Consider the following 17713-nt stretch of genomic DNA (forward strand, 5'->3'; position numbering starts at 1 on the left):
AGACAAAATCTCAACAACAGCATTAATGTATGCCGGAAATTTCTGTGAGAGAATAATGTTTATTGCTTTTGCAAAATTCTTCAATAGAATAATGATAAATCCAGTTGGAAAAAAATAAATATAAATATTGTACTAACTAAAATTATTGACTTATATGAAGAGAAATGTCTATTATGTAGTACTCAATTGTTCGACTTAATATTATTTATTGACCACAGTCCGATGATATAGCTTAGATGTTACAATTAACATTGCTAACAAACAACTAAAGTTAATCACCATTGGAGTGGTTTAATGGTAGGCGTATGAAGAGATCCGAATTGGAATGAACCGTATGACACTAAACATGTGTGGCTATGCAAATATAGGTTAACTTTAGAACTCGCTTAAAAATCCATAGAGAAAGTGTATATGTGGACCGCTCTTCTTCATGATTAGTCTTAGTTTTTACAAACCAATTAACGTGTTATGTGCCTTTAGTCTTTAGACAAAAGTTGAATGTGCTCTCTAACTAGTCTTTTTTTCTTATAACTCTAACTTTACGTTTGATTGAAATTTATAAAACACTCCAATAAAATTTATTATTGACTAAAGACTCTTTTTGAGGAAGAGAGTTTCTAAGAAAATAGCTGAAAGGTTCTTGGATATTTCGTGCAAACTTAAGTATAAAAAGGGGAAGACGAGGGAGCCAGTCATTTCAAAATAAAAGAGTCGAGCTGTCCCATTTACTGCCCTTCATCTTCTTCCTTCCTTTCTTTGTGGAATTTTTTTTTTAAAACAGCTGTTGTTGTCTGTCTGTGTTGTTCGACCCACCCTGTGATCAGCATCATCATCATCATCATCCCTGTGAATTTGAGAGAGGGATTTATTCTATGGGGAACTGTTGCTCCGATGTTTCATCCGGCCCTGGTGCCATAGCCGGCGTTGGTGGAACTGCTTCCTCCTCCGCTCTCAGCGGCACTACTAACGACGCTGTTGATTACTATCTCAAGTCTCGAGGTTTCACCGGACTCTTCTCTCAGATCGAGGTTCCCTCTTCTTTACATCATTTGCCGTAGAGTATAAGTTTTCTTTTATGTTTTGATAAAGTCTTTTTGACTTACTTTTTTTTTGCAGCTATCGTTTTCTGCTTCTAATTTGCGAGACCGTGACGTGCTTTCCAAGGTTTGTTGTAATGACTCCTCCTCTAGTTTTTGTTTAAACATTGATCCTAACCAAAGGTCTTAATCAGTGATGCAGCTAGAAGAAAAAACAATATGTTGTGGCCTATTTTAGTTTTTTTTTGCCATGGCGTCAAAATTTATATATTTGTTACTTTTTATTATTAACTGCAGAGTGATCCTATGGTGGTTGTCTATAAAAAGGAAAAAGATGAAACACTTTCTGAAGTGTTCCGCAGCGAAGTAGTTTTGAACTCCTTAGCTCCTAAATGGATTAAGAAATTTACACTCGCTTACCATTTCGAGACTCTTCAGACATTCTTGTAAGCTTCTTAACAAAATATGTGGCTGAGAGAGATTTAAAACAAAAAAAAAAACTTTTACTTGATCAAAGTAGTTTGACTCCATCTGTTGGTTTGTTTGTTTGTTACACAAGGTTTCGTCTGTATGATGTTGACACCCAGTATCAAAATTCAAAAGAGGAGGTAACTTCTACTCATCTCTTTAAAATGTGGGGTACCACCATCACCACGCACATTGCTTGTGTCTCAAAACATTCATTCATTAATTAATGAGCACTGAAATATGTAGTGTGCTTACTGATTGAGATTTATTTATTTTTCAGAGGCTTAAGCTTGACCAACAGCAATTTCTTGGTGAGGCAACATGTGCTTTGTCTGAGGTATCAAACAGTCCTTACTTGTCTTACAGACGGAACATTGGCATGTGTTGGACTTTTAAATTTTTTACTTTTTTTCAAAACCACGCAGATAATCACAAAATCAACTAAGACGATTACATTAGAGCTCAAGCGTAAAGAAGGCTTTGCCGCACAGACTCAGCATCACCATGGAAAGCTTATTATCCATGCTGAGGAGTCCCTTGCTTCTAAGGTTACAACAGAGATAGTATTCAGATGTTCGAGTTTGGAATCTAAGGATCTTTTCTCAAAAAGTGTAAGAGTTTGTTGTTGATTTATTCTCCTCCTCCTAAGCCTTTTTCTTACTTCAAATAACACGGTTCAGACATAAAATATACTTCCTCTGTTCGTGCACACAGATTAAAAAAAACACTTATTTTGAATATTTTGGAAATAAAAACATCATTACTATACACCTAATCATATTTCAACAAATAAAAAAATAAACAGAATAATTTTATTAATACATTTTGCATTGAAACCATAAAACAACGTTTATTTGAAACGAAAAAGACAAGTAATCTGAAATGAAGGGAGTAACTCGTTTATTTCATTTTATGTTTGCTCATCTTTAGGATCCATTTTTGGTGGTGTCAAAGATTGTGGAGCATGGAACTCCAATCCCAGTGTCTAAAACTGAAGTCCTGAAGAACAATCTTAATCCTATCTGGAAACCACTCTTTCTAAGTGTTCAGCAAGTTGGGAGTAAGGTATAGGAGAAAATCTTATATCTGATTTTTTTTCTTCCCAAGAATATGTAATTTTTTTGTGCACCCCCCCCTTCCCAAGAATATGTAATATAAAGTCTATTTCTCTGTCTTAAAGATGTCTCAAATTTTGTTGCTATAAACCTGCAGGACAGCCCACTGATAATAGAATGCTCAGACTTTAATTCCAATGGCAAACACAGTCTCATCGGGTATCCAAAGATCTTAGACCTCAGAGTATCTCATTTTTGGAGTGAGTGACTCTATAGAATAGCTGTTAACTGACATTAAGTCCTCGTTTATTTTGGGTGGCCAGAAAAGTTCAAAAATCGCTCTCAGACTTGGAAAAACTTCATTTGTCTGGCCAAGGAATCAACTTATCTTTGCCTACCAGTGGTGGACAAAACAAGGTATGGACTAATAGTACAAGGTATCCAAAATATGTTCATGTAAGTTATCTGATTACATTTCTCTTTGTTTCAGGTATTAAAGAGCCAGCTTTTTGTGGACAAGTTTACAGAGACTGTCCAGCACACATTCCTGGAGTACTTGGCATCTGGGTTTGAATTAAGCTTTATGGTAGCAATCGATTTCACAGGTAGGTCTTACACCACTACAGATTATCCTTAAAAACTTTTGTCTGAATATATAATGTTGTTGTTAGTTTCTTACTAATATAAACTTTTTCTATTGTCTTTGCAGCTTCAAATGGAAATCCACGCCTCCCTGATTCTTTACACTACATTGATCCTTCAGGACATTTAAATGCTTACCAGAGAGTGAGAGGACTTAGATCATGTTATTTCATTTTTCTTAAATAAGCAGTGTCACTGTGACTAAAACCAATTCTTTTATTTAAACAGGCAATAGTGGATGTTGGAGAAGTATTGCAGTTCTATGACTCAGACAAACGTTTCCCAGCCTGGGGATTCGGAGCTCGTCCAATCGACTCTCCAGTTTCACATTGCTTTAACCTCAACGGAAGCAGTTCATACTGTGAGGTATAACTACAACAAACTCAAACTCGCTTATCAAAAATATCATTAGAACTTTCGATGTTTCAGGGTTCACAAATCTTATATATTGTTTTCTTTCTTTCTATCTCTTTCAGGTGGATGGTATTCAAGGAATCATGACTTCATACACAAGTGCGCTCTTCAACGTTTCTCTTGCAGGGCCTACCCTTTTTGGTCCGGTTATAAACTCCGCTGCAATGATAGCTAGCCAGTCTCTAGCTCAAGGCTCACGGAGATATTACGTCTTATTAATCATCACAGTGAGTTTATATATATATGATATATATAAAATAACATCAAATAGCATCCCGTAACAAAAATCAAACCATTGTTTATAACCAAAACTTGTGTTTCAGGATGGTGTAATAACAGATCTTCAAGAAACAAAAGACGCATTAGTCAGTGCATCGGATTTACCGTTATCAATCCTCATTGTTGGAGTTGGAGGAGCCGATTTCAAAGAGATGGAGGTAAAAATCTTATTATGTTTTCTATAAAGAAAAAAAAGAAGACATGTTAAGATCTTTTGTGTAAACTGTGTGTTTGGTTATGGTGTGGTCTTTTAGATACTAGACGCGGACAGAGGTGAACGGCTAGAGAGCTCGAGCGGGCGTGTGGCTTCACGTGATATCGTTCAGTTTGTAGCACTACGAGACGTGCAATGTGAGTTTTGTTATGAATCTTGAAGTTAACCCACAGGAACCGTTAATAAGTTGTGTTTTGGTTTCTTTGCAGATGGAGAGGTCTCGGTAGTACAAGCGCTTCTTGCAGAACTGCCTTCACAGTTTTTGGCGTATATGAGAATCCGTAATATGAAACTTGTTCCTGTGTAAATATGATGGATCGTTTGTGTAAATGATTTGCCAAAGGAAAGTGTACATAAAATATACTTTACACGGTGCAATTACGTTTGTATTTTTTTTTCTCTGAATCTTGGATGTAAAAAGTTTCGAATGAAGCGACTTGTAATACCACACTGGGGTTGGTTTTGCCTTGAGTATTGTAAATGCAAATGATTTACGTTTACAGTTTACATACATGAGGAAGCTATCTAAAAGGTCATATACATTAACAAAGTTTCAAAAACAAAAAAAAAAAGTTTCAGTAAAAAAAAAACAAAATAACAAAAAAAAGGTAATAACTTATCAATTTATCGTTGAAGTCTAATGAATGGTCTAAAGATCTAACGGGTAACCATCCTAAAAATGAACATAAACAAAATAATATAAATACAAGGAATAATAATTCTTTTTCAAATTTAGTAAAGAACATTTTTATTTTATAATTATCTGAAAGATTGAACGAAAAAGAATGAAAACAAAAAAACCATTATTTTTAAATTGTGTATTTATGTAGGAATAATAATAAATTTAAGGTTCTTCTTCTTAATCTACAAAATATATTTTTAAAAAAAACTTGTCAGAAACTCAAGTAGTCAAGAGAAAAAAGAAGAATTTTTTAGTTTCAGACTAATTGTCGCAGGTTTCCACAGCTTTGACATCGGCTGTTTAATCCGTTTTGCTTCTTTTTCTTTGATTTGTTTTGCTTTTGATTGTTTGAATTTATTTTAAATCTGACAAAAATTTTGATTGTTCTTTTGTGTATTTCTTTCAATGGATTTGGAAGGACAAAAACTTATGTTCAGTTAAACCGTTTAGAAAATGTAATTGACAGATCTAAAAGTAGATGGTGGTGATGATTCTTACCGGTTTCGATCATTACTGATTCTTCATTTGATTTGATGGTGATAAAGTTTTTTCTTCAAACTATAGTTATTTCAAAAGACATCATGAAATTCTAAATTGTTGACTGTTCGAATGATAATTTCTTGGCTCTGTTATTATTAAGAGAGAAATATAAAGAGTCGTCTCCTGCTAAGAAAATAAAAAGCGAGTGACCATCATTATCAATTCAATCTGAAACATAGTGGTTTTGAATTTATACAAAAGTTATCTCAATTGAGATTCAACTAATTCAGAATCAAATATGGAGCTTTTATATTAAAAACTTTATTTATCCAAACACAAATTAGATGTGTTAATTTATTTTGGATCTTTATTATTATATTAATGTTTTTATATTTATTTCTGTATTTTTACTGTTTATAAATTTTTGCCTACAAAGTTTAATAATATAATATTTTCTCTTTTTCATATTAAGTGTCGTTCTAAATAAAAAATTCCGTTGTAAAATAAATGTCATTTTAACATTTTCATGCAGAATTTATTAACTTTTATTCTCTAGTGTATTTTTCTATTGATTGAAATATGAATACATATATGGATAATGATGTTTTACATAGAAAATATGTAAATTAAATGATTTATTAATCAGTGTGCACAAATCTAAACCGATACAAACATATTGAATACAACAATGAAAAAAAACTCTAAGAGTTATTAGGGGTGGGGGATACTAATTAAAGACATTCAACTGTAATTAGAGAAAATTTGATCACGAACTTAATAGTTTACCGTCGGTTAGGAAAATGGTAGTTGAACCTAACAGCTACATCTACACACACATACAATGCACAAAGACAGCAACCTTTGCGAGTCTTACGGTTTATATCCACATGACGCATTGTATTAAAATCTCTTTTTACCTGTCAACTTTACTTAGCTGTTGACTTTTTTGTTAGTCAAGATTTATATTAGTTTTTCAAATAGTGTATCATACTTTGTAGATTAAAGAGAATAATATAAAGACAAGCAGTCTCATTATTTAGATAAAAAAAAAGTTCCATTCGGAAGCAGAAACGTGTACACAATCCCCTCACATCAGCAGCTAAAATAGATTTTTGCCCGGAATTATCCTCCTACTTACGTAGTAAAATATGATTTGTAAAGTAAGAAAGCATGATTTAAAGATTTAGTCAATGTTAAGGAATCATAGCAGCAAAACATAGACTGTCTTACGATTTTCTTTGTTTGCTTTCACATGTATACTAACAAAGCATTTTTATGTAGTAACATTTAATAACAAACAAAATAAGCATTTTTAGATAGTATTGTGTACAAGGTGAGTATAAAATTTTATCCATATAAAAACTAATACTGTATCTTGTAAGAATGTTAGATTTTCAGCAATGCAGATTTTTAAGATTAAAGATTCCGCGCTGCCAAAACAAAAAGGTTTTCACCTTATTTAATTCGATTTGAATGTGTACACGTTTTTTGGATTATAGAGGTTCTTAAACATCTTTTGTGTTGTAAACAATTACATTTACAACATTCATTAACATTCCTAAGAACACGAGAATTCTTCTATATATTTATATTAATACTAGGATTGGCCCGCCCTACGGGCGGGATGCAATAAAAAAAAGTTACGCTCCATCTCTATTTATGTAAATTATTTTAAAATATATTTATTATTCAATTTTTTATTTTTACTAAAAATCATATGTTTATATAGCTAATAAAGAAATTTTATTTTTTATTATGTAGTTATTTTACATTTTTTTAAACTAATTTTACATTTTCCAATACTTGTAATTGTTCTTATAATTTGCTACGTCCTTGGTTTTTCTGTAAGTTTGATTATATGTTTGTATTTTGTTTTGTGCAGCATATATATTGTATTTATATTTATATGTTATAAAATATAAGTCATTATGCAATTTTAAAATCATTTCAGTGTCTTGTTTGATGAGCATGTTCTTTTACCTGTGAAGCCATGTTTACAGTGAGTGCTTAGAGTAAGTTGTAATGAATCCCAGCTAGAAAATTTGAAAAAAGCAACCTAACATCTTCAAAAAAAAATCCAGGATTTAATCGGTTTTAACAAAAGCTGATGATAAACTCATGATCAAATTGAATGGAAGTAATAAAACGTTGAAAAATAGTTATTACAAAAAAAACCAGCACACCTAATATTCTCAGTGCAACCTGTAAAATATAACATCTCCATATCAGTTAGCTCACCGATCCCATGGATCTCTACTTTTCTTATACTCTTTTATTAAAATCATAATAGCAAACATAAAATGGCTTAGATGGCTTTAACCCCGAAAAGAACACCATAAGCTCGCCCGTTTGACTCACTCCTTTGGACCTTACGTAAACACCAAATAAATCTTCCCACGTAGAAGGTAAGTCACACGTCATGCTCGACCATTCCTGTTTTTTCCACATCCTCAAGAACCCATAATGTCATCGAATTTTCTGTGCAATGATAATCTACACCGCCCAATTTTCCGTTGTAATTTATAAGAGTGGAATGGTGGTATGTTGTCGATATGGGACTCTTGGGTTGTTTTAATAGACTCAGTCTTCTCTGATCTAACGAACTTAACTATACCTGACTTTCCAACTCCGTAGTATATAGCACCATCAATGTATGTCTCTCCGTAGACAGAGTGATAGTTGCCTCCGGTTGTGTTCTCGATCTTTCTCCACTCTTGTTTCTCAGATGAACTCACAGTGCAAACAACATGCTCCGATTGGCTAATTTTCGGGGCCATCACCACACACAACACCTTGTACTGATCTTTGACTGGATCGTACCCAAGACGTGCGTACATGTAGTTGGACGTAACTTTAGGCAGTTCCACCACTTGTCTAGTAGTGGGATTATAAACGATTATCGGACTACAAACACAGAGCCAGGGAACAACACGTACTAAGCAGACAAAACCGTTGACAGAACCAGATACCAAGTGGTAGCCGGGTTCAAAGTTGCCTGAAAGCAGGGAGCCGGTGAACAATGACAGTGGCCGGCATGAGAGTAGCCTGAGTCGTCGTTGCCTGAAAGCAGGGAGCCGGTGAACAATGACAGTGGCCTGAAACAGTTGTAGAAAAAGCATCATCAACAAATGTTTGAAAAGATGATCTCAGTGAAGATTATGAGATGAATAAGAGATTTAAGATCTGAGAAACCACAAAGAATGGAATAAAAAGTTTGATACTGCGATGAATAAAAAGTTAATAGACTTGTGGCCGGAATTGCTAAAACACTATGATTTTGAGATTTAAGATCAAACCAACCTGAGCATCAAGGAGGAGTAGAACAAACAATATCCCAACTTACGCAAATGTATTATTACTCAAAAAAATTCACATGCTCTATCTCACACACAACACTCTGTTCTTGGTGAATATAGAGTGGTTCGGTAGAGAAGAAAGTTAATGACATGCTGAGGCAATTTATGTTATATAATAAAAGAGTAGTATCAGCTATGTTGAAGTATGGAACAATTAGCTGAATGGAAAAAGTTAAGGAATAATTATAATATGGCCGTTCTTCAAGAGTAAGTGTTCTATCATAAACCAATAATTATTGTTGAAACAAAGTACTGCAATGCTATGTGGTAGCTTCAGCTTCAGGAGAAAAGAGGAAACCAAAACTACAATCATACAAAAAAACCTGCTTCATATCTTCCTCGTAATCACCAATAGTAAAGTTGATAGCAGCATCAACGCCTCGACATTTGATAGCAGCTCGATCAAAAGCTCTACATATACATTAAAAATAAATAAATAAAAAAACTCAAAATCAAAGTTGATTCATATACAAAACCTAATCCCAAATAATAATGTAGAGGTACCTAGCAGCGGCATGAGCAGTGTCAAATCTACCTATAAATTGAAATCAAGAAGAGAGTTGAAGATGAAATCAACACACTTGCTGTCGTTCTATCAACAATTACTTCAAATTATTAATCTTACCTAAATAAACTTGTTTCCCACAATCCCTGCATTTAAAAATAAAATAAAAAAAGAGCTCTTGATTTGATCTCACAAAGAAAACAATAGACGTTGAGAAAAAAATGAGTATTACCAAATATGAGATTCCTACATTCCAGTTCTTTTATAGAAGGTGACTCCTCTATACTGCGAGCTTCTTGACCTTGGTCCTCTCCGGCTCTTTCTCACCTGAGCCGGTGCCGCTGCCGGTACCAGAGACACCGATTTCGTGTCGAAAGAGAGATCCATCAAACTTCTGGAGCTCGAACCTCGTAGGTGACTACAGTCTCCAGCCACGGGAAAAAAACTCTCTGGTAATCCCGGAGATGGAAGTGGTGCTCTCGTCTCTTCCTCCTCCTCCGACTTTTAATATATTGGAGCTGAGAGTGAAGGTGACATATTTATACCCAGAAGCTCACCGTCTTGCCGACGCAAGCAACGCATTAAAGAACACGGCGTGGGCATCTGATTTAATGGGATTTAACACGATGAAACCATAACGCACTCTGTTACAGAAATCACGAAGAAGCTCGAAAGTCATTGTCTCCGTCGAACGCAGAAGAGAGAAGACTTGAGAACATTTCTCCGCTTCATCAGATTAGGGCTAGACTCACGGGACTCTGGGCCGAAATCACAGAATAAGCCCAATATGTCTAACAAACACGTATGATTAAAAACCCACACAATCTGCAAGTTAATGAAACGGCGCATTTTGGACACCGGACACGTGTCAGCACAAGAGAAAACGAATTATCTATGTGGAATCCTAGCTGGACGCCCCAGGAAGGATGAAAAGGTTTCTTTATATATAAAGATTCAAAAAGAATATGGTTTCTTTCCCTCGTGTTCATGAGTGTGTTAACGACCCTTTTACGAAGATAAACATTACCAAACGTGAACATGCATGCATTTTCCCCTCTTCTTTTTCTTATTATTTTGCACGTTTACTCGCGTAGTATCTTTGATATTAGTCTTCATAAATATCCTCTCGTCTGATATTTAAATACACGTGCATCTTCCCCAATAAGATTAGAGAAGTTTAACAAACATTCTCATGCTATACATGTTTTCACTTTAAAACCCTAAAACATCCATCCGTACTAATCGTACAAACATGGTTGTGCAATTACTTCTAAAATACAATTATAAACCAATCACAATACCTTAAAAATACATAAATAAAGACCCGAAAAACAAATTTCACGTATATTCTTGAAGGTCTATGTTCACACACGTAGAAAGACTTCCTATATAAAAAGCCTCAGAACATTGCATACCCCCAAAAAGCATTGACTCTTATCTTTCGCCATTTACTTCAAACCTATAACTTCTTCTCTTCATCGCCTTCTAGTTCTAGATGTCGAAAGACAAACTGCACAACCCTAAACTCTAAATCACATATTCTCTCTTCTAAACCAAACCAAAGATTATATATTTCAATAAAATTTAGCAAAAGTGGATTCTCGGGATCCTGTGGGAAGATGTCCTTTCGAGGCGATGAACCTGATGAAAAGGAAGAGGCCGAGGAAGATGAGAACTTGTTCCCAGTCTTATCGGCCCGATCTCAACATGACATGCGTGTTATGGTCTCGGCTTTGACTCAAGTAATCGGAAACCAACAAAGCAACTCTCACGGTAGTCCTCCTGTGTACAATCCACAAGACCCTAGTCAAACAGTTGCTCCAATTCATCAAGATCAAGGTATATAATAGACATGCTCATGTAATGTTAGATAATTTGGAAATTTTGTGAAGATTTCCATATCAAAAAAAAAAAGGTTAAAATCTCAAACTTAGATAGACGGTCCCGGTTGTAACTTAAATTTTATTATTATCAAATGTTATTTTGGTTAAATTCAGTTTTATCCTGAGTTCCAATTAAAAACCAGTTGATGATAATGAATTGATCATATATTAGTCTATTAATTTATTTTCTAACTACTGATATGAGACTTGCATTCATTCATTAACAATTTATAATATAGTTTGTTCGAGAGGATCTCTCATATAGCATGACCTTAATAGCATATGGTTCAAATAGTCATCACCAATATATACAGCATGTTATACCACTACAATGCATATTTATCGTTTTGAATTTTTGTGATTGATATTAAGGGAACTCGATGAGGAGGAGACATTATAGAGGCGTAAGGCAAAGGCCATGGGGCAAATGGGCAGCTGAAATACGAGATCCACAAAAGGCTGCACGTGTGTGGCTCGGGACATTTGAAACCGCTGAATCCGCAGCCTTGGCTTATGATGAAGCTGCTTTTAAGTTCAAAGGAAACAAAGCTAAACTCAATTTCCCGGAGAGGGTTAATGTTATCAATAATGATCAGCTATCAAACTCTGCTTATTACTCCTCCAATCAAATTGAGTCGCATAATATACCATACTATAACCGATATTATCAAGATGGGAGTAATAATGATATGTTAAGCTTTAGTTTAACAACTAGTACTACTACTGCTGGAACAACTTCTTCGTCTTCTGTTGGCTCTTCTAGGCCACAAGAAGAGCAAGATTATGACAGATTTTGGCGGTTTGGGGATTCTTCTTCCTCTTCTTAATCGGATCTTTGAGATGATAAAATATATGTAAGATATTTGGGTTACTTGTGATGAAGAGATGATATGTTTCTTGAAATGTTTCTGATGTTTTCTCTCATATTCTAGTTCGTTCGTTCAACTATAATTAGTTCCCTGAGCTACAACACCTTTTGGTCATGACAACACAAACTCACCCGTAGAAAATATATTCTCTTCCTCTAAATACTACTCTCTTGGCATCCTCTAAGGTATATATTACCTTAGTTGTTTTGTTTAATATGATGCGATTATATGCCATCTTATCTGCGAAACTTTCCTTACATATTTTGTTTAATATATATATATATATATATTCCGTTAATGTATGACCAAGGGTTTCAACTCTCAAATTATTTTCCTTCCTTCGGTTTAATTATGTGTTCCAACCATAAAAAAGGTTAAAAATGAATGTTAATTGGGAAAATTTCCATATGATGATGACTTGACATATAATAGCTCTTCTAGATTAGTAAATAAGTTTGTCTTTGTAAATTGTAAAAATTCGGCGACCGATGTGCACTTCCAAAACATCATCCAGAACTTAAAATGACTTCATCATACTTTGTTTGTTCGTTTGTGTTCGTTTTCACGATGGTAGACACCGCCGCAGGCCCACAACTTTGCTAAAGCGGCCTTGACTCTCAACGACGCTGACTTATGATGAAGCCCAATTGACTTGGACTTTCAAAATCTTCCCCATCATTCGGTTTTGCTAGTGGAACTCCTTATCAACTGAGTATCTATAGTATATACAGTGACATGCAACATGTATGTTCGAATCTTTTGACGAAAAAAATACGCAAGAGATTAGACTATTAAAATACCGCATCAACGCCGATAAAATGACTTTGGATTTACGTGTACTTCATCATCAGTTGTGTAATAACGTATATAAAATACAAATGAAATAAAATCAAGACATAAAACAAGAAATATCTAGTTTCGATCCTCTTAGTCAACCATGTTTGGTACTACAATGAAGTAGACAGATTTCGAAATCTCAGGATAATCCAACTCGACAGACTTAAGACTTCAACGAGTATACCTAAAAACTGAAAATCTATATAATAAGAAAAGAACAGGGCAGGGTTGACTTTTAACGACGGCCGCGGAGTCTGTGAGTGTCAACCGTCGGCCTCACCAAACCTTTCTCATATTATTCAACCTTTGCGGCATTATAATTTCTCTCCTTTAAAATCTTCAAACTTCTCGGCCCAAAACCGGTTTAGAGACGTCAAGAAAACTAACATGCATCCAATATATATATATATATATTCATGGTTTCACTACAAGAAAACACCCGGAATTCCGACGGCGGTTCCGACGGACACAAAAGTCGTCGGATGTTTTTGACGATTTTCAGACCGATTTCCGACGAAAACGAAAAATATGAAGTCGTCGGTATTCCGTCAATATATTCTGACGGAATACCGAGGAAAAGAGGTCTGTCGGTATATTCCGACGACATTACGACGACATTCTGATAAAACATGGTTCGTCGGTATTCCGTCAGAATATACTGACGGAATACAGACGATATTTCGATCAACATATATAACCGTTGGGGTCGTCGGTGTATTCTGACGGAATACCCAACGACATAAGATTTCATAAAAGTTTTGATATGTCCTCGGTATTCCGTCAGAAAATACTGACGACATTCTGACGGACTGGACATGTCCGTCGAAATGTCGTCAGTATTTTCTGACGGATTACCGAGGACATATGGTTTCATTGAATTTTCGATATGTCCTCGGTAATCCGTCAGAGTCCAGTCCGTCGGAATGTCGTCGGTATTTTCTGACGGATTACCAAGGACATGTGTTTCTACAAAATTTCAAACATGAAAATCTACAAATTTATATGTCAAAAGTATGAAAATAACACATGATAAGTCTTTAGTATAGTATTAGATCGCAACCGTTCAAATATAACAACTCATTTAAATATTTATGTATGCATATCATTGTTTTCACAACATCTCATCTTAACATTCATATACTTATACAATCATATTTATAATCTTACACTACAAAAAAATGTTGTTGTGTTAAATCATGTTATAAAAATATATTTATTGTTAAATCTTTATGCAAATACTATATTTCTTATCAAAGATTTGGATTTTGCATTTAGAAACTTGAAACCAACCCCTTAACACTAAGTCGTCGGAATTCCGTCAGAATTTTCTGACGGATTACCGAGGACATATGGTTTCATTGAATTTTCGATATGTCCTCGGTAATCCGTCAGAAAATACCGACGACATTCCGACGGACATGTCCAGTCCGTCAGAATGTCGTCGGTATTTTCTGACGGATTACCGAGGACATGTGTTTCTACAAAATTTTAAACATAAAAATCTACAAATTTATATGCCAAAAGTATGAAAATAACACATAATAAGTCTTTAGTATAGTATTAGATCGCAACCGCTCAAATATAACAACTCATTTAAATATTTATGTATTCATATCATTGTTTTCACAACATCTCATCTTAACATTCATATACTTATACAATCATATTTATAATCTTACACTACAAAAAAATGTTGTTGTGTTAAATCATGTTATAAAAATATATTTATTGTTAAATCTTTATGCAAATACTATATTTCTTATCAAAGATTTGGATTTTACATTTAAAAACTTGAAACCAACCCCTAAACACTAAGTCGTCGGAATTCCGTCAGAATGGGTCGTCAGTATTCCGTCGAAAAATACTGACGGACAATATATCCGTCGGTATTCTAATTTCCCCGGAAAAACCAAACCGCGTGAAAATTTTCGCGAACCGCCTTTTCGTATATATTTAATGATTCTGACGGAATACTGACGAACTTCGTCCGTCAGAATCATTAAATATAAAAAACCCTTCTTCTTCGTTATCACCGCCTCCCTCTCAAACCTCTCCGCGATTCCTCTCCTTCTGACGGCGATTCCGGCCAAACTCGAGCTCCCTTCACCGGCGAATCACCTCCTCATCCTCATATCTCTTCTCCAAACCCCTAATCATGTAAGAATCATCCCCTCCTCATCTAATCTCAAGTTTTAAGGGTTTTGGTTTTTAGATTTTAGGTTGTTTGATTGTAAACCTGAATTTTAGGTTGTTTGATTGTAAATTCTAGGATTGAATGGATAGTTTAGGATATATATGTTTGGATTGTTGTTTGGTTTGTTGTTTATTTTTTTGGATTTTTTTGGTGTTTTGGTTAAAATTCAAAACGTTTTTCAAGTTTTAAAACGTTTTTTGATTTTTTTAAACGTTTTTTGATTTTTAAAAACGTGTATATGATTTATAAAAACGTTTTTATGATTTTTTCAAACGTTTTTTGAATTTTTCAAACGTTTTTTGATTTTTTTAATATATTTTTATTTTTAAAAACGTGTATATGATTTTTAAAAACGTTTTTATGATTTTTTCAAAACGTTTTTCAAGTTTACAGTATATATAGAATTCTTTATAATTTTTATATGTATATATATATATATAATTTTTAATATTTTATAAAGTTTTATACATATATATGTATAAATCATGTATAATAAAAAATTTAAGAATTTTTTATAATTTTATACATATAATATATATATATATATATATATATATATAAATTTTTAATATTTTATAATTCTTATACATATATATATAAATTTTTAATATTTTATAACTTTCAGTCTCAGTCTCAATCTCAGCCTCAGTCACGAATTCTTAATAATTTTATAATTTTTAATATTTTATAAATTTAAGAATTCTTTATATCTCACTCTCAGTCTCAGCCTCTCTCTGATGATGGCGAATTTACAGGAGCGTTAACCAACTTGTCTCGATTGCAAATCAATGAGATGGTTGAAAAGGTAAATTTCAAAATTAATAAGTTTATTTTATAAGGTAGTTTATATACTAACTTTAAATATTTTTGTTGGCCGTTCCTAAAAGGAAAGAAGACCGTTTAGTTGGGCTGGCCCGCCGTGCTTCTTCGTATCCGACATCTTCTTCGCAAGCTCTGTATGCCGATCCCATGATGCTCGAGGAGCTGCATGACAAAGATGAACGGATTGTGGCATTGGAGCAGCAGAACGCCACTATCCTTACCGAGAACCAAACCATCCTTGCTGAGCTGGCATCGCAAAAGAAGACCACGCAGAGATCATGGAGAAGCTAAACCATTTGTTTCCTTCGATCAGTTCTTAGTTTTTTTCTGAATTTTAAAACTTTCTGAATGTTTTTTTTTTCTATTTCGGTTTGTATGAATTTAAACTCTATAATATTATTAATTTTCACTTTCAGATTTGTTTTAATTAATTTTTTTTAAATTGCAAAATTTAATTCTAATAAAAATAATTTAAAAATGAAAAATTTAATTATTTATTTAATTGAAAATACCGACGACATTTGGTTCGTCAGAAAATACTGACGAACCAAGTTCGTCGGTATTTTCCGAGGATTTAGTCCGTCAGTATTTTCTGACGAACCAAGTGTCGTCGGTATTTTCCGAGGACTTGGTTCGTCGGTTCGTTCTGATTTCCGATGAAACATGTTGTCGAAAATGCTCTCGGAATGTGGTCGCAAGTTCGTCAGTATATGGTTTCTCGGTATTCGTCAGAAGTTCGTCGGTATGTCTGACGAAATTCCGACGAAATTGAAAATACCGACGAAATGATACTGACGGACGGTTTCGTCAGAAATTCGTCAAAATATGCCTATTCCGACGACATTCTGACGAATTTGTCCGTCAGTATCCCCATGTTTTCTTGTAGTGTTTGTTTCCTAAGACATTCTATTGGGTTACTACATTAGTATTTATTAGTATTATTTGATCAAACGCTTGTTGTGATTCCCCCAGGTTTCTTCTGGTAAGCAGCCTCTAAGCATTCTTTAGCTCGATGAACCTTTGATTGGAGATAAAAGCTTCCGCCTTTTGCATTACGTTCGAACAGCTTGTCGTATCTCTGTAACAGAATATACAAATGATGTTAGATAACAACAAAAAAGGTTTCTTCTTTACTTGAATGATAAACAACAAAAATGCAATGAAGCCAAGAGAGAAACAAACCTTAAGAACCTCGTCCCAAGATGATTTCTCGGTTACACCAAGAATCTGTCTAGCTTCAGGTTCCGTTAACCCTCTGATTCCTCTCTTAATATTATGCATCGCTTCTCGCGCAACACCAGATTTTGATGCATCTGCGAGACACATGCCCGAGCAATGTTATGATTGATGAAGAATTTTGTTACTATTAAGTAACCAAAAGAAAAAAGAAAATTTTGAATAGAGAGCAGAAGAGGATTAGATTGTTGTAATAAGAAAAAGACATATACTTGCAAGTGCCTGACGATATGCCTGGGTACAAGCCCTGATCACAGCTCCAGAGCCGTAGACTATCAAAGTCGCAAGAATTCTCGCAGCCTGTACACAAATAGTTTTAGACAAAATAATAAAAAGGTTCATATGCTCAAACTTGACAATCAATAAGAGACGCCACAAGCTATTAAAACTGTTTATAATCAGAAAACAAAAAAAGTGTGGAAATTTGAAACTAAAGAAATTGCATACCATGGCAGACGATTGAAAACTACAGAGAGAAGTAATTCTTTAGGTTTTACCTGAAATATGAAGTTACAGTCTTTGTCGTAACAACATCCATACAGAGACATATACAAGTTTTAGTGTCTGAAAATAGACCTTACCTGGAGAGCCAAGGACAGTAAGCTGTTGAATTTTCGCAGAGCCAAACTGCGTTCTCGGACGGAGGCTGGCTGGAGGAGGAGTTTCATGTGATGATTGTTGATCAAATATATGAACCCTAACCGACGTCGGAAGGTTAATTGGGCCTGACTTTTTCAATT

General features: G+C 34.3%; 3 protein-coding genes and 1 pseudogene across 5 annotated transcripts; 2 read left to right on the top strand and 2 right to left on the bottom strand.

The window, feature by feature from the left end:
• Positions 1 to 659: 659 nt before the first annotated feature.
• LOC108860505 (protein BONZAI 1) lies at positions 660 to 4609 on the top strand. Its single transcript, XM_018634373.2, has 16 exons — positions 660 to 1028; positions 1117 to 1164; positions 1335 to 1483; positions 1597 to 1645; positions 1786 to 1842; positions 1931 to 2116; positions 2436 to 2570; positions 2718 to 2779; positions 2884 to 2977; positions 3051 to 3165; positions 3270 to 3346; positions 3431 to 3568; positions 3679 to 3843; positions 3940 to 4053; positions 4150 to 4246; positions 4319 to 4609. Exons 1-16 carry the CDS (start codon positions 873 to 875, stop codon positions 4414 to 4416), a joined length of 1740 nt encoding a protein of 579 aa, XP_018489875.2. The 5' UTR covers positions 660 to 872; the 3' UTR covers positions 4417 to 4609.
• A 2770-nt stretch (positions 4610 to 7379) lies between these two features.
• On the bottom strand, positions 7380 to 9879 carry LOC108861962 (F-box protein At1g30790-like; annotated as a pseudogene).
• Positions 9880 to 10553: 674 nt separating this feature from the next.
• Positions 10554 to 11960, top strand: LOC108860229 (ethylene-responsive transcription factor ERF114-like). The gene is made up of 2 exons (XM_018634130.2): positions 10554 to 10971; positions 11388 to 11960. Exons 1-2 carry the CDS (start codon positions 10752 to 10754, stop codon positions 11840 to 11842), a joined length of 675 nt encoding a protein of 224 aa, XP_018489632.1. The 5' UTR covers positions 10554 to 10751; the 3' UTR covers positions 11843 to 11960.
• A 4466-nt stretch (positions 11961 to 16426) lies between these two features.
• On the bottom strand, positions 16427 to 17688 carry LOC108856517 (mitochondrial import inner membrane translocase subunit PAM16 like 1). Of its 3 annotated transcripts, none has more exons than XM_018630340.2 (5): positions 17555 to 17645; positions 17421 to 17470; positions 17186 to 17273; positions 16920 to 17050; positions 16427 to 16815 (listed from the first exon to the last, which is right to left on the bottom strand). In XM_018630340.2, exons 2-5 carry the CDS (start codon positions 17421 to 17423, stop codon positions 16684 to 16686), a joined length of 354 nt encoding a protein of 117 aa, XP_018485842.1. In that variant the 5' UTR covers positions 17424 to 17470; positions 17555 to 17645; the 3' UTR covers positions 16427 to 16683. The 3 variants fall into 3 exon arrangements, with proteins under 3 accessions (XP_018485842.1, XP_018485843.1, XP_018485841.1); XM_018630341.2 differs by having other exon boundaries at positions 17550 to 17626; XM_018630339.2 differs by lacking the exon at positions 17421 to 17470 and having other exon boundaries at positions 17555 to 17688.
• Positions 17689 to 17713: the final 25 nt, after the last annotated feature.

The sequence above is a fragment of the Raphanus sativus genome, chromosome 5 (assembly GCF_000801105.2).
Source record: "Raphanus sativus cultivar WK10039 chromosome 5, ASM80110v3, whole genome shotgun sequence".
NCBI classification, from domain to species: Eukaryota; Viridiplantae; Streptophyta; class Magnoliopsida; order Brassicales; family Brassicaceae; genus Raphanus; species Raphanus sativus.

Bases quoted from the DNA above. Each gene is read 5' to 3' on its own strand.
- LOC108860505 (XM_018634373.2), top strand. From the start codon at position 873: ATGGGGAACTGTTGCTCCGATGTTTCATCCGGCCCTGGTGCCATAGCC. The intron at 2,978-3,050 runs GTATGGACTAAT...TCTTTGTTTCAG, and splicing joins CCAGTGGTGGACAAAACAAG to GTATTAAAGAGCCAGCTTTT. The intron at 4,054-4,149 runs GTAAAAATCTTA...GTGGTCTTTTAG, and splicing joins CCGATTTCAAAGAGATGGAG to ATACTAGACGCGGACAGAGG.
- LOC108860229 (XM_018634130.2), top strand. From the start codon at position 10,752: ATGTCCTTTCGAGGCGATGAACCTGATGAAAAGGAAGAGGCCGAGGAA. The intron at 10,972-11,387 runs GTATATAATAGA...ATTGATATTAAG, and splicing joins TCCAATTCATCAAGATCAAG to GGAACTCGATGAGGAGGAGA.
- LOC108856517 (XM_018630339.2), bottom strand. From the start codon at position 17,641: ATGAAACTCCTCCTCCAGCCAGCCTCCGTCCGAGAACGCAGTTTGGCT. The intron at 17,274-17,554 runs GTAAGGTCTATT...ATTTGTGTACAG, and splicing joins TACTGTCCTTGGCTCTCCAG to GCTGCGAGAATTCTTGCGAC. The intron at 16,816-16,919 runs GTTTGTTTCTCT...ATTCTGTTACAG, and splicing joins CTTGGGACGAGGTTCTTAAG to AGATACGACAAGCTGTTCGA.